Raw genomic sequence first — 14,346 nt, 5'->3', positions numbered from 1 at the left:
GTTAAGCCATTAACCCGAAAAGGTCTAAATGCCTCTATACTCCTATGCCTCAGAGATGCACGATTCACCGACTTTAATGACAGTACCCTAGGTATAATTGAGTCTAGCCTATTTAACGGTCCAATCCATTTCGATTGTTACCCAGATTTTACAATTAGTCTTAGTGATCCTCACATCTTAAAATCCTTAACCTTAAATATTAAAACTTCAGGTTACAATGTCCTCGAAGGAACCCAACCATTAGCCTTAATTTATAGAATCCACTATAAAGTCACTGGTACAAACATGAATTTTCAAGCCATAAGTAAAAGCCCAAAAGATCAAACTCTTTTAATTCAAAGTAGTCAAGAAAATGCTAATATTAGAGTTCCACACACAATCAGATGGTCAGATGTTCATCTACCTTCTGAATGGTCTCTTACTAGTGAAAATCAACCTATCAACATACAACATAATTTATCTGACTTAAACTGTATCCAACAATATAATGATGGTACAGTAAGAATCAACTTCCATAATCCTAGAATAAGTCAAAATCTTAGGATTCAAGAATTAGGTCAATCATCAAGACATTCAGAATTAGGTCAATCTTCAAGACATTCTTTCACAGCCCCAAGGCATTCTTTTGCAGGATCCATATCTGCTGAAACTATGTCTAGACAAGACTGTGATTTAGATAAAGAAATAAAAAAATATTAGAATAAGAGAATTAGAGGAAGAATTACAAAAACTAAAAATAAAAAATATTCGGACTGCCTCACAAGTCAGTTACCCCAGTTATGCAGAAACTCAACCTGCCTTAGATGAGGAACAAACATCTCCCACAGCCACTGATTTTGAAGTCGTTCCTCCCATAAATCCTCAATTAAGTACACTCAGTAGAACTTTTACAATTGATTATCCCAAATTAGATAAAGATCTTGAATCTGAAGAAAATATTCATAGACGAAACCTTTATAGAAAACAATATCCCTTAATCGAACAACGAAAACAATTATTTAAAAATTGGCAAGCCTTTATGCTTGAGACCCAATCTGAAATATTTTTCCTTGATTTCATTGATCAACAAAGCCAAAAAAATATTCAAACCCTCACAAAAGCAAAATGGAAAACACCCACTAACTCAGTTATTTCTTCCAGTCATCCCCCTGTTGAAACTATAGTCATTGATCACCTACAAACACTCATAACTGCATCACCTTTTAAAGTTTCTGGAGATGATCCAAAAAGTAAAAAAACAATTGAACAAAATAATTACACGAATCAAAGCCTAGTCACTATAGGAAGCCAACTAGACAAAATAGAAACAAAAGTAGATAACATCTTTTCAAAAGTAAGCATTATACCCCAACCACGATCAGAAACACCTTTAATCCACTTTAGTGAAATAAATAAACCTAATCTCAAGCCCATCTCCACTGCACAAAAAATTGAACAAATGCTCAAAGAACTCAAAGCTGAACCTAGTAGAATTGCAGTCATCCATACCCACGAATCCTCCTCAGACTCCTCCTCTGATAATGATTCTGATACCATTTCTCAGATAAATCAAACATTTCAAGAACTCCAATTACATAGGATAGTTCACCCAAAGAAACGACATTTTAAAAATTGGACAGAACGCCCTTTACCATTAGATATTCAACCCACTAATTATCCCAGTAATCAGTTTTCAGTCTCTTCCGATAAAACGTACGAATGGAATATTGATAATTTATCAGAACAAGAAATATTAAACAAATTACATCACATGTCCATGGCAGCCAATAGTTATGTCACCAATCATAATTTCAGCCAGCCTGAAATTATTGACATCCTCTCCACAGGATTCACAGGAATGCTTCATTCCTGGTGGGAGAAACATCTCACTCCTGATTCCAAAGCAGCCATTAAACAAGCAGTTAAACATGACGAAGATGGAATTCCAATCTTTGATGAACACATCGGAATGGGAGTCTCTGATGCTGTCAATACTCTATTTTATACAATTATTCAACATTTCATAGGCACACCTAGTCACATTACCTCTAGAATCCATGATCAACTTAGTAATCTTAGATGCCCCACCTTAAGCGATTTTAAATGGTATAAAGATGTTTTTATTTCTAGAGTTATGCTTAGAGATGATAGTAACCAACCCTTTTGGAAAGAAAAATTCATAAATGGTTTACCTAAACTTTTTGCCCACAAAATTAGACAAGTCTTAAGTAATGAAACAGGACACATTAATTATGATACTCTTACATACGGAAACATTATTACAGTTATCCAAAAAGAAGGATTAAAAATGTGTATAGATATGAAACTAAACTCGCAAGTCAAATCCGATAAGAAAACAGCCAAATATGAATTAGGCAATTTTTGTGAACAATATGGTCTCCCATCTTTACCTCCTTCCCGACGACATAAAAAGAAAAATAATGAATTTGACTACCATCATACAAGAAGAAAATTTAACCGCAATAAATTTTACTCAAGAAACAAAAATGATTCTGAACCAAACAAATTTTACTCTAAAAACAAATTTCGAAAACCTTGGCCCAGAAAAACAAATCATCATTCAAAAAAGCCTTTTGACAAAAGTAAAACCAAATGCTATAAATGTAATAAAACTGGTCACTTTGCAAATACCTGCCCAGTAAAAAATACTATCAAACAATTAAAAATCAGTAAAGAAGAACAGGAAAACCTTATCCGACTTTTGGAATTAAGAAACACTGACTCAGAAAATGAACATAGTGAAAATGATTTTATGCCAATAGAGTCTTCCACCTCAACTGATTCTGATGAACACTCTTCACCAGATATCTGTTTCGGGTGCACCGATACTTGTTGCAAAACAATAAATGTTCTTTCTAAACAAGAAGAACAGGAGGAATTATTAATTGATCTGATAGGAAAAATCGATAACCAAGAATTAAAATCAGAATATCTTAAGAAATTGAAAAAATTAATCACACAAGAAAACGTTGTTAATATCCCTCAGGAAAAAATTTGTCTTACTTCAACCTTTGACAAATTTAAAGCTAGTAAAAAAGAAAGAACAATTCAAGACTTACAACAAGAAATAAAGACAATTAAAACACAAATACAGTCTTTACAAAAAACAAATTTAGAAATCAGTCATGACAACAAAGAAATCAAACATGACTTAACTATTCTCAAAATAGAACATCAATTCCTTAAATTGCAGCATTCTAATAACAACCCTCCTAATAACGATCCACCTGAGCAAAATGATGTGGAAACATCAGAACAAAACACTATCAGTATCATTCGTCAAATCCAACTCAAAAAATGGTATACCACAGTACAACTTAAAATTAATGACTTTCAGTTAGTAACAACAGCGCTTATTGATTCTGGTGCAGATCTCAACTGTATCCAAGAAGGCTTGGTACCTTCTAAATACTTTGAAAAAACAAAAGAGTCATTAAGGTCAGCTAACGGAACCAAGATGGATATAAAATACGAAATCCCTAAAGCACATGTCTGTCAAAATAATGTATGCTTCAAAACACCATTTGTTTTAGTCAAAAACTTAACCGACAAAGTAATTTTAGGACTTCCTTTCATTACTTTAATTTATCCTTTTACCACAGAATATGATGGGATTATCACCTATCCATTTGGTGAACCAGTAAAATTTACCTTTCTATCCAATCCCGAAATACATACCTTAAAAGCTTTCCAAGAAAATTCTATCTCAAAAACACTGAATTGTATTCAGGCAAAATATAAGCAGATCACATTTCTTAAAGAAGAAATCAATTTTAAACGAATCGATACTCAACTCCAAGAACCTTTTCTCCAACAAAAAGTCAAAACATTCGAAGAAAAAATCATTAACGAATTATGTTCGGATATTCCTACTGCCTTTTGGCATAGGAAAAAACATATTGTCACTCTCCCTTATATTAAGGGATTCAATGAGAAAAATATTCCTACCAAAGCCCGTCCAATTCAAATGAATCAAGAAGTCATGGAATTCTGCAAAAAAGAAATTAAAGATTTACTTCACAAAAGAATCATCAGACAAAGTAAATCCCCGTGGTCATGTCCTGCCTTCTATGTGCAGAAAAATGCCGAATTAGAAAGAGGAACTCCACGCTTACACTACACCAAATTTTCAATCAGACGACAGTTTTTCACTGTCGTCTGATTATATACTTTGCTGTTGTCTATCTCAATGCCGTCTAATACATGAATCAGACAATACCACAAAACTGTCGTCTGATAATATTTAGTACAACAGCAGTTACATCCTGTCTGTTGTCTGAACACCAAGAAGAACAACAGCGGCTTATATACTTACTATTGTCTAAAGGTGTTCCAAACAACAGGGGCTTATATGCTTGCTGTTGTCTGAAGGCTTGATCAGACAACAGGGACTTATATGCTTGCTGTTGTCTGAAGGCTTGGTCAGACAACAGGGGCTTATATGCTTGCTGTTGTCTGAAGACTTGGTCAGACAATATGTACTTGCAAATTCCATTGTCCATCCATTATTGATACTATAGATTTCTCCAAAAAACTGTTGTTTGTTGTTTTGCTGGACAATGACTTTCTCGTTCTTTTAGTCCTTACTAGCAACGACGCCCGCGCGATGCTACGGGTATATTATTCATGCATTATAAGACAGCGATAACAAACATTGATGCATTATTATATAGCTAAATATATAAATTATAATTCATAATAAAGTATCAATTATAATTCAATAATTGTTGGCTTACTTCCATGTTGGATATGTAATATAACTTCGATATAGAAAAGACTCTTTATATGTAATGTAACTTTGATATAGAAAATACATTAACTCATCTGCAGGGTCAGACTTGTTTACAAACATAAAAAATTTAATCTCATATAAACTATGATGAGAAGTACATATATAAGCCTCTCAACTTGCTTCCTTCTCGCATTCACTTGCTTTGTGCAATCAGCAAGGCACTTTGTTCATGCCATCCACCTAATAAGCACACCAGACAGTAACATTCGAGCCTGGATTTTGAGCAAACTGGGTAAGAATACCTGCACAGCAATATACAATTAGATGAATTAAAATGGAAGCTTCTTTATATGACTTGCTAACAATTCATATCTCACACTGAAATTTCATCCATATATCCATATATATTTTACCATCTTTTTCACACATTTCAAATGTATAGTGTGCCCACATGGTAAGATAGTCATGTTTGCTTATCGAAAAGAACTGTGCAAATATCTTATGTGAGTTGATACACTATAGAGCAGAAAATACCAGTTTAATACTAAGTGATAAGTCACCATTATCTTTCAAAAATTACCTCAAAGCACACAGGTCAATTCCACACAATTGTGTGAATCCTTCAGCACTGTTGAGTAACAGCATCCTAAAGCACATAAAGAGATGTTCCAATTTAGACATGGAATGATGTAAAGATTAACAATAAAGTGTTCGAAGTTAATTTCATTTTATGCATTTCTTTCATCTTTTGAAAATGGTTTTCGTATCCAATTCCTGCGAAATTGCAACTGCCTTAGAATTAGAACAAAACAAACAATAAGCTTCAAGTCAAAGAACAACTCAATTTGTTCTCCTAGACTTTTGACATATAATATATCTAAATTATTACTGAATTCCCAAAGAAATTACCATCAAGGTGGGATTTATTCGTGAGCAGCTTGTTTCTAGAAACCCCATCACTCATATCAAAGAGGTTGACCATTCTTCCCAGGCATCACGGGAATGGCCTATCAATGTTGTGAGCTTTGCTGCCATGCATCCCCTTCATTTCATCCCGTGTCATCACATACTACATTACAATAATCCCAGTACACAATCATTTTCAATTTCTTTGATTTGTTAAAGCAATAAAACAAATCTGTAGTGAAAGAACTAACAAAGCATTGACAAAAACGACAGCTTCCACCTTAGCAAAGCAGACAAAAAAAAAAAAAAAAAAATTTGAAGCTACCAAGTTCATCATGATTAATAATTACAGAAAGAGGAGCAGGACTTTTTTTTTTTTTCTTCTATTTCACCCAAAACCAGCACAAACCAGCAAGCTTAAACTTACCCACTTTAAGTTGACCTTTAAGATGTAACTGAATTAGATCAGTATCCAACTTTGAATCAGATAAAAATACCATAAACTGTATTAAAAGATAAAAAATGGATGAGTTCATAACTATATCAATATACTTGACAGAAGAACTGATCAAGGCAAAACCAAACGTCGTAGCACGTACCCGAAATTCAAGGAGTGCAATGCCTAAGGTGGAAGGGTACTGCTAGAGGAGGAGTCCAAGCTGTGCCTCTACAGCTGCTCCCATTCTGCCTGTGCCTGTGCCTGTGGGGCACTGCCGTTTACTATTTTCTCCTTCTCCTTCACCTATATTTCATACATGCAGCAATTAAACAATGAAGTTAAGGGTTACTCTAAATTTTACTTTATTCAAACCATTAACAATTTCCTTCCTTTATTGAATTGGGTTACCCTAAAACAACAAAGGCATCAAATGTGATCTGATTTTGATAACAAAAGTTGATTCAATTAAAAAAAAACAATTCTGAGGGTGTTACGTACATTATCATACAAAAAGATCAAATTCAAAAAAGAAATTGTGTGCGAAGAAGTCAAATAAGTACAGTAGCCAGAAGAGAAATTAAGTGTTACAGGAACACACAATAAATTATCAATCTTGGTTAAGAAAATTCAGTAACTAATGTCAAGCTGTATGCAGAACAATCTTCTAAAATATCATCTCAGCTTTTAATATATTTTGTTAGGTACCCACCTACAGGTTTTACCAAAATGGTTTTGTGGCCTTCTTTTTGGTGGAGAATATGTTAGTTCACCTCATTGAAATAAGACAGAAACACTAATCTTATTCTACCAATCTTTTTTTTTGGCAACTTATTCAATCAACTCAGCCAATAACAGCAAAAGACCTTTGATCAATTCCAAACATTAATCCAATAGGCAATGGTAATAGTTAATTACAAAGATATTGGTGGTACGGAAAAATTGGCTCAAAGTTAGCTTCAAACCTCTGAACTTGGAAATCAAGAAAGAAATAGCTGCTTATTATTCTTAACAACCAAACCTCTTTTCTTTGTCTCCAGTCCAAATCCCCGGTGGCAGGATTTAAACATCATCGGTGGCAATATGGTTATGTAGACCACAGATGAAAAACAATAGAAAAATAATACTAATGATAAAGAAAAAAAAAACAGATAATGATCTTCCCATATACCAATGTTTCCCAAATGGCATCAACCACGTAATATAAACCAAATGATCCGAACACAAGAATTTTCATTTTTAATCCCCATTTAGTTTTCTTGCTGATCCTTTAAAAGATATCACCATCAGATTCTTAAACTCTTCCATATAATTGATAAAGGAAAAATTTAGAGAAAAAAAGAAAGAAAGAAAGGAGAAGATCGAGTTAGAACCTGGATAGTCAAAACCCAGGAAAGGTCTAATTAATCAACCCCCCAAGAAAATATCAAACAAATACAAATCTTAGAAATGAAACCCAGAAGCAAGACCCCAAAACTTGTCAAGTTTAGGTTTCTAAAAACTACAATCAATCAGAGATGAGAAAAACAAAAATCAGATTCAAGATTTCACCTCTTGTTTCTTTTTATTCGCAATCACTCATACATATGGAGAAGGAAAAAAACACCCAGAAATTAGATTCAATCTAAAATGAAAATTCATTAACACATAATATGAAACACTCCCAAGAAATCATCTCTTACCAAGACCCAAGAAATCATCTCTGTTTGAAGATAGAGATATACTCAAACGGCTTCTAATAATTTTCCGTTGTATCCTCCAAGTCCAGAAATCTCAAGGTTAGATATCCATTTAATCCAAATCAACTGATCTGAATCCAAAATTCGAAACTAGACTTCTTACCTTTCTGCCTCTGAACCATCACGTATTCATAAGTCATAACCACTCTTCCTCTACTTCAGTACTCAAACTTTTCCATTCAAGACCCACAGGACCTCCAAATTCAGAAAAAATGCAAATCAAAATTCATAATCTTTAGAACTGAAGCTTCGATTTTGACAAAAAGGAGAGTTCAAAGCTTACTGAATCAAAGTGGTGGTGGAGCTATTGCGAGATGGCGGCCGGAAATTGACAAAGGAAAGGGAGCAGTAGCAGCAGCAGCAGCAGCGCGGCTTGGAGGGTCGCGTGTAGAGGCAAGAGTCGGTACATGGCGGTGCTGGGCTTGGGTTTTGATCATATTGAGGTGCTGGTTCGATTGGTGGTGGCGGTGTCGTGAATTAGTGGCCAAAACTGGCGGTCTCCAGCGATGGCAGGGAGAAATGGAAGGGAGAGAGAACAGAGAATTGGGCGTGCGGCCGAGAGAGAGAGAGAGTGCGTGTGTGTGTTGGGTTTCTAGCTAGGGTTAGTTTCTTTAAATACTAGTCCACATTGAAGTCAAATTTTGTCGAACTAATGGAGGGAAATAGTGAAAATTAAAAATTTGACTAGTGTTCAGTAAGGCGCGCCAGCACATTTGAACTAAAACTCAGACAACGTCACTTTTAGTACATTGTCTGAGAGAGAATCGCACAATAGACAACTAAAAAACTGTCGTATGAATCAAAACAATCAGACGACATCTTTTTCAACCATTGTATTAATAGCAATTGCACAACAGAGAAGTAATAACTGTTGTGTGATTAAAAACAATCAGACGACATCTTTTTTCAACCATTGTGTTAATCAACCTTGAACAACATCAATGTAATAACTGTTGTCTGAATTCATTGATTTAGACAACATCGGAAAAACAACCATTGTCTGATTTACAATTGCACAACAATAATGTAACAACTGTCGTCTGATTTAAAAATTCAGACGACATAATTTTTTTTGCTGTTGTCTGAATATTTCAGACGACAGTTAAAATGTTTGCTGTCGTCTGATATGTGTTGTCTGATTGAAAAATTGGTGTAGTGTTAGTCATCAATTATAAACCTCTCAATACAGTTCTAGAATGGATTCGATATCCTATCCCCAATAAACGAGATCTCATTAACAGATTAAATAATGCTGTCATTTTCTCCAAATTTGATATGAAATCTGGTTTCTGGCAAATACAAATTAGTGAAGAAGACAAATACAAAACTGCTTTTGTCACACCTTTCGGGCATTATGAATGGAATGTCATGCCATTCGGTCTTAAAAATGCCCCCAGTGAATTCCAAAATATTATGAATGACATTTTTAACCCATATAGTCATTTTTCCATAGTCTACATTGATGATGTCCTTATTTTCTCACAATCAATCGATCAACATTGGAAACATTTGCACCAATTCTTCACCATCATAAAAAACAATGGTCTCGTAGTCTCTGCTTCCAAAATTAAACTCTTTCAAACTAATATTAGATTTTTAGGATTCAATATCCATCATCTCCAAATTAGTCCAATAGATCGAGTAATCCAGTTTGCTGACAAATTCCCTGATGTCATCCTAGACAAAAATCAATTGCAAAGGTTCTTAGGATCATTAAATTATGTGGCAGACTTCTACCAAAATCTAAGGAAGAAATGCAAACCTTTATTTGATAGATTACAGACCAACCCCCCTCCTTAGTCCCCAGTTCATACTTCTTTAGTTAAAGAAATCAAGAGTTATGTCAAAACCCTTCCATGTCTTGGCATTCCCCTCGCCAATTCCTTCAAAATTGTCGAAACTGATGCTTCTGAAGTTGGTTATGGAGGTGTCTTAAAACAACAAATCTCTCCTACTCACCCTGAGCAAATCGTTAGATACTATTCCGGAGTCTGGAATCAATCACAAAGCAATTACAGTACTATTAAAAAAGAAATTTTATCTATTGTTTTATGTATTAGTAAATTTCAAGATGATTTATTAAATCAAAAATTTTTAGTTCGAGTGGATTGCAAAAGTGCAAAAGATGTCCTAGAAAAAGATGTTCAAAATATTGCTAGTAAACAGATCTTTGCCAGATGGCAGACAATTTTAAGTATTTTTGATTGAAATTGCATTCATTAAAGGCAGTGACAATCACATTCCAGACTTTCTAACCCGAGAATTTCTACAGGGTTCCAAAACATGAAGACCCGATCATCCACTGGGAGAAATCCCTCAAATCCAGTAAACGAAGACCCTTTTTGCCCAACTGCTCCAAAAAACACAGTCAAACCAGATTCATCAACACCAGTCAAACAAGAGTCATCTTCCAGTTTAGTCCCATATGCTGGACATCCACCCCTACCATTACCACCCAGTAATAGATTCAATACCATTGGTAGCACCCTTGGTACTAATCGTCCCAATTACCAGTCAGCTCTAGTCAACCAATATGACCCATTCAAATCTGACTCCCAAACAAATTACAAAAAAAACCTCTCCTTACTTTCAGCGAACTGTTCACCATCTCTTTTATGTTGAACCAACCATGAGTCATCTAAAAAATCCAATGTCTATAGTCAAAGCTTATTACCCTCCTGGTTTTCACTTTTTACCTAGTCACCCTAGCAAGTCATTAAAGTTTTATAGAGATATTCTTTTTGAAACTAAGTCAATCACCATTAAACCTATTCCTGACAAAAAAGACCCAACCAAAATCTTATACCATTCTCTCTACATAGTTCGCATCATTTCTCTTTCTCAATGGGGTGATCCTCCTTTCACTTATCACAAATGCGGAGACCTCTCATTCAATTACTATGATTATGAAGAAGCATGGAATACCATCTTCCTTCATCAAACTGATGATTCCAGTCATTCATGGTTCTTAAATTTCGATTTCAAATTCAACAGACAATTTCCAATGTGGTTCCTCGGATGGTGGAGGGCTCATGGGTGCCCTTTCGATATCCTCCCACAAGAAATCAAGAATGCAGTCACCTGTTTCTCAACAGTCATGAATTTCACAAATTATGACTTGAATTTTCCAGTCGCATTACATTTTATGGCCAAATACAAGCTCCCCTGGATCTTTAAATGGCATTACGAAGTCAAAGAACATGTAGTCTCCAGACACTTCCTAGTCAAATGGTGGGATAATTTCAAAATTGAAAGAATTATCTCCCAATTCAATGAAGAATTTCCAGTCACTCCAGCACAACCTTCTCAGTCAAGATCTCCAGTCACTCCAATGCCAACCCAGCTGGCATCCACTTCTCAGTCAAAGCCACAATCCCACAAGTTACCTTCCTCTTCAATATCCAAGGGGAAAGCAAAATCCGATACATCATCCAAGTCAGAAGAATTGAAAGAGTTAGCCAAGAAACTCTTAGAGCAAGCTGCTAACCTCAGTAACGATGAAGATGAAGAAGAAGAAGAAGAAGAAGAAGAAGCCTCTTCCCGCTCCTCATCCTCACCTCGCAGTCATCACAGTCATCCAGGCACTCCCGGTAAACCAGTCAGATGGGCTGATTACCAAGATAGTCAAGATCCATATGAAGATTTCGAGTAAAGCCAATACCCGACAATTCACTATTCATGAATAGTAACTTTTACTATTCACTCACGAGGCAAAAACACAGCTAATCGTGCTGCTTCCTGTTTTTGGCCTTTTCCTAGTAAAAGCAGATTCCCTGATCCAATTGTCGGGGCGTCAAGTCCTATATAAGGAAGCATCACTCCTTCAATTTCACAGGTTAAAATTTCACGAGTTCATTTCCTTCTTTCATTTTCTCCCTAGTTTTAGCAGAGCAACTCATGTGTTGAGTAGTCTCCGCTTTAGTCATTCCCTTTCCCTTCTGTACTCACTATAAACCCTTCATGCATTCAAACTAGTAAGTTTATGTTTTGTAATTTAATTTTCAATCTTAGTCAATTCAATAATATATTTTAATATCAAGTAATTTCTGGTTTCAGTTTTAATATTAGTAATTTTACGTTAAGTTTTATTTTCCACTTCCGCTCGGTTTCTGGTATCAGAAACCGATTTGGTAAACAAGTCTTAACTATTTAGACAGTACCCTAGGTATAATTGAGTCTAGCCTATTTAACGGTCCAATCCATTTCGAACTAAAAATTTTTGATTTAATAAATCATCTTGAAATTTACTAATACATAAAACAATAGATAAAATTTCTTTTTTAATAGTACTGTAATTGCTTTGTGATTGATTCCAGACTCCGGAATAGTATCTAACGATTTGCTCAGGGTGAGTAACATGACTTAACTATTCTCAAAATAGAACATCAATTCCTTAAATTGCAGCATTCTAATAACAACCCTCCTAATAACGATCCACCTGAGCAAAATGATGTGGAAACATCAGACCAAAACACTATCAGTATCATTCGTCAAATCCAACTCAAGAAATGGATTGGACCGTTAAATAGGCTAGACTCAATTATACCTAGGGTACTGTCATTTATATATATATATATATATATATATATATATAACGTCCTCTTTAGAACGCCTCCGTATATACATATATATATATAGACACACACACAGCGCCCTCTCGATCTATATACATATAATACCTTTGGCAGCTGCAGCAATCTTCAAGGCTTTGGCCCAAAAGTGTTTCATCGTCCGTTTTGTCCCCAACGCTCAACTTTAAAACTATAGTTCATTTATTTCATTATGTCCGATGATGAAATTGCTTTGCAGATTGGTTCTCACATATGAATGGTACCTTTCTTGAGGCTAAGTTTCTTCAATTCATATAATTAATTTCATTATGTAAAAAGTTGACTGAAGAAGACCAAGTAGAACAGAAACCCCTGACGATCTGCTTAATTTTATGAATTATTAGATACAAATAAATTACTTTGGTACACAAACAGTAATTTGTTACATAATGGAGCAAGTGGTTGGTTCCTCACGAACCACATGATAGTGCGTGGGATATCGCGGATAGTGAGCATAACTATAGCTTGTTGTGCAAGTAATTGGAATTGACCCATCAGGCTTTTTCTCCTCGGCTTTCACTTCTTCAATACTCAGTATGTCTGCATGCCCAACCTTCTTCCTCATCGTCATGGTCAAGGTCATGGAGTCAATCCCGATTCCGATCACTTCCACCTGATCTTTCTCCGGTTCTATCGACACTTTGCTCACGCCTGCTTAGTCAGTGAATTGTTGATTAATTATCAGTGAGATCAATCGATCACTTAGCTAGTCATTATTAAAACTAGGGATGGATATTTAAAGCTCTCTTAAACTGTACCTTTGGCCACTGCGGCAATCTTCAAGGCCTTGGTTCTGCATTTCTCAGAGCTCATTTGCACCTTCATAACTATCTTTTTCTGTACCATGGTTCTAGTGTAGAGGGTCTTCTGGGAGGATGGGAAGTAGCTAGCTTTGTAAACTCTATGAATTTATGATCACTGAGACAAGTTAATGAGGAAGTAGCAGAAATCATATATAAGATGTATTTATAGGAGCCGGGTCTCCTTAAAATACTATAGCTAGTAACTTAGTACAGTATTCTGAGACTAATTAACTCGAAATATTGTTGTAAGATTAAGATGCCTGGAAACCCAGAATTCCACAGAACTGGTCAAGCTAGCCAGGGAGGATCAAAGTCCTTTACTAAAACCAATAATACGTTTTGATTAATAATCAAAGTAATTGCAAGACGTGCATCATTTTATATGTTCTCTAGCTAGAAGACAACTCTATAGGGCAGACAGTTCACATAGGCATTGGTGTGATTATAGAAAAATTTAAAAATAAAGAAGACTCGTAGATAGCATAGATGAGTAAATGTGCTGCACTTATAATTCCAGTACAAAGTATTTGCGAAAGGAATTAGAAGCTTCTGCCCAACTACGAAGTAGTTAGCAAGGATTGTCCAAAAGAGCATTAGCTAAGAATGTTGACATAGCTAATAGTATTAAAAAGTATACAGAAATTAATTAATATCTGAGCTGATGTGAAGTCCAAAGTCCAAAGGCTAATTACTCGTACATTTTTTGCTGTCTAGTTTGGCATCACAATCATTCAAAATGCATAATACCGCAGGGAGCCATCTATGACCAACAATCAGAGTCAGTCCGACCATCTTTCTACAACCTTTGAATTGCTAGTTCCACCCCCGAAAGCTAATCCTTGTTTTTTATTCTGTTCTTTTGTTGGTTCTTCATTTTTTTCAACTAAAAGCCACACTTCAGGAAAGGTCTCGTTAAAGAAATTATAAACAATGACCGAACATTTTAGTCTCTTTATGCCTAGGTTTTTAAAAGAGCAGGATTTCCAACCTCTATCATCTTCGTGGAAGAAAATTACCACGGAAATAATCTAGTTATACCTAGTTATTCAGTGATTTTATCTCTTTTGATGTAAATGTGACTACAACCCCAATGGGGAAAGGACAAAACTCACTGAGCGGA

The 14,346-nt window shown here is 35.2% G+C and overlaps 1 protein-coding gene and 1 long non-coding RNA gene across 4 annotated transcripts; both read right to left on the bottom strand.

The window, feature by feature from the left end:
- Positions 1 to 4,692: 4,692 nt before the first annotated feature.
- On the bottom strand, positions 4,693 to 8,395 carry LOC133734002 (uncharacterized). 3 transcript variants are annotated; one of them, XR_009858007.1, is made up of 8 exons: positions 8,097 to 8,395; positions 7,917 to 8,008; positions 7,757 to 7,830; positions 6,238 to 6,380; positions 6,066 to 6,141; positions 5,642 to 5,801; positions 5,313 to 5,378; positions 4,693 to 5,034 (listed from the first exon to the last, which is right to left on the bottom strand). It is a non-coding gene; the product is annotated as an uncharacterized LOC133734002 (long non-coding RNA). The 3 variants fall into 3 exon arrangements; XR_009858005.1 differs by having other exon boundaries at positions 7,757 to 8,008; XR_009858006.1 differs by lacking the exon at positions 6,066 to 6,141 and having other exon boundaries at positions 7,757 to 8,008.
- Positions 8,396 to 12,805: 4,410 nt separating this feature from the next.
- On the bottom strand, positions 12,806 to 13,269 carry LOC133730245 (heavy metal-associated isoprenylated plant protein 47-like). The gene is made up of 2 exons (XM_062157872.1): positions 13,182 to 13,269; positions 12,806 to 13,074 (listed from the first exon to the last, which is right to left on the bottom strand). The coding sequence occupies exons 1-2, from the start codon at positions 13,267 to 13,269 to the stop codon at positions 12,806 to 12,808; spliced, it is 357 nt and encodes a 118-aa protein (XP_062013856.1).
- Between the last annotated feature and the right edge of the window lie 1,077 nt (positions 13,270 to 14,346).

This window comes from Rosa rugosa, chromosome 2 (assembly GCF_958449725.1).
Source record: "Rosa rugosa chromosome 2, drRosRugo1.1, whole genome shotgun sequence".
Lineage (NCBI taxonomy): Eukaryota > Viridiplantae > Streptophyta > Magnoliopsida > Rosales > Rosaceae > Rosa > Rosa rugosa.
This window is presented reverse-complemented; position numbering and strand designations above follow the sequence as displayed.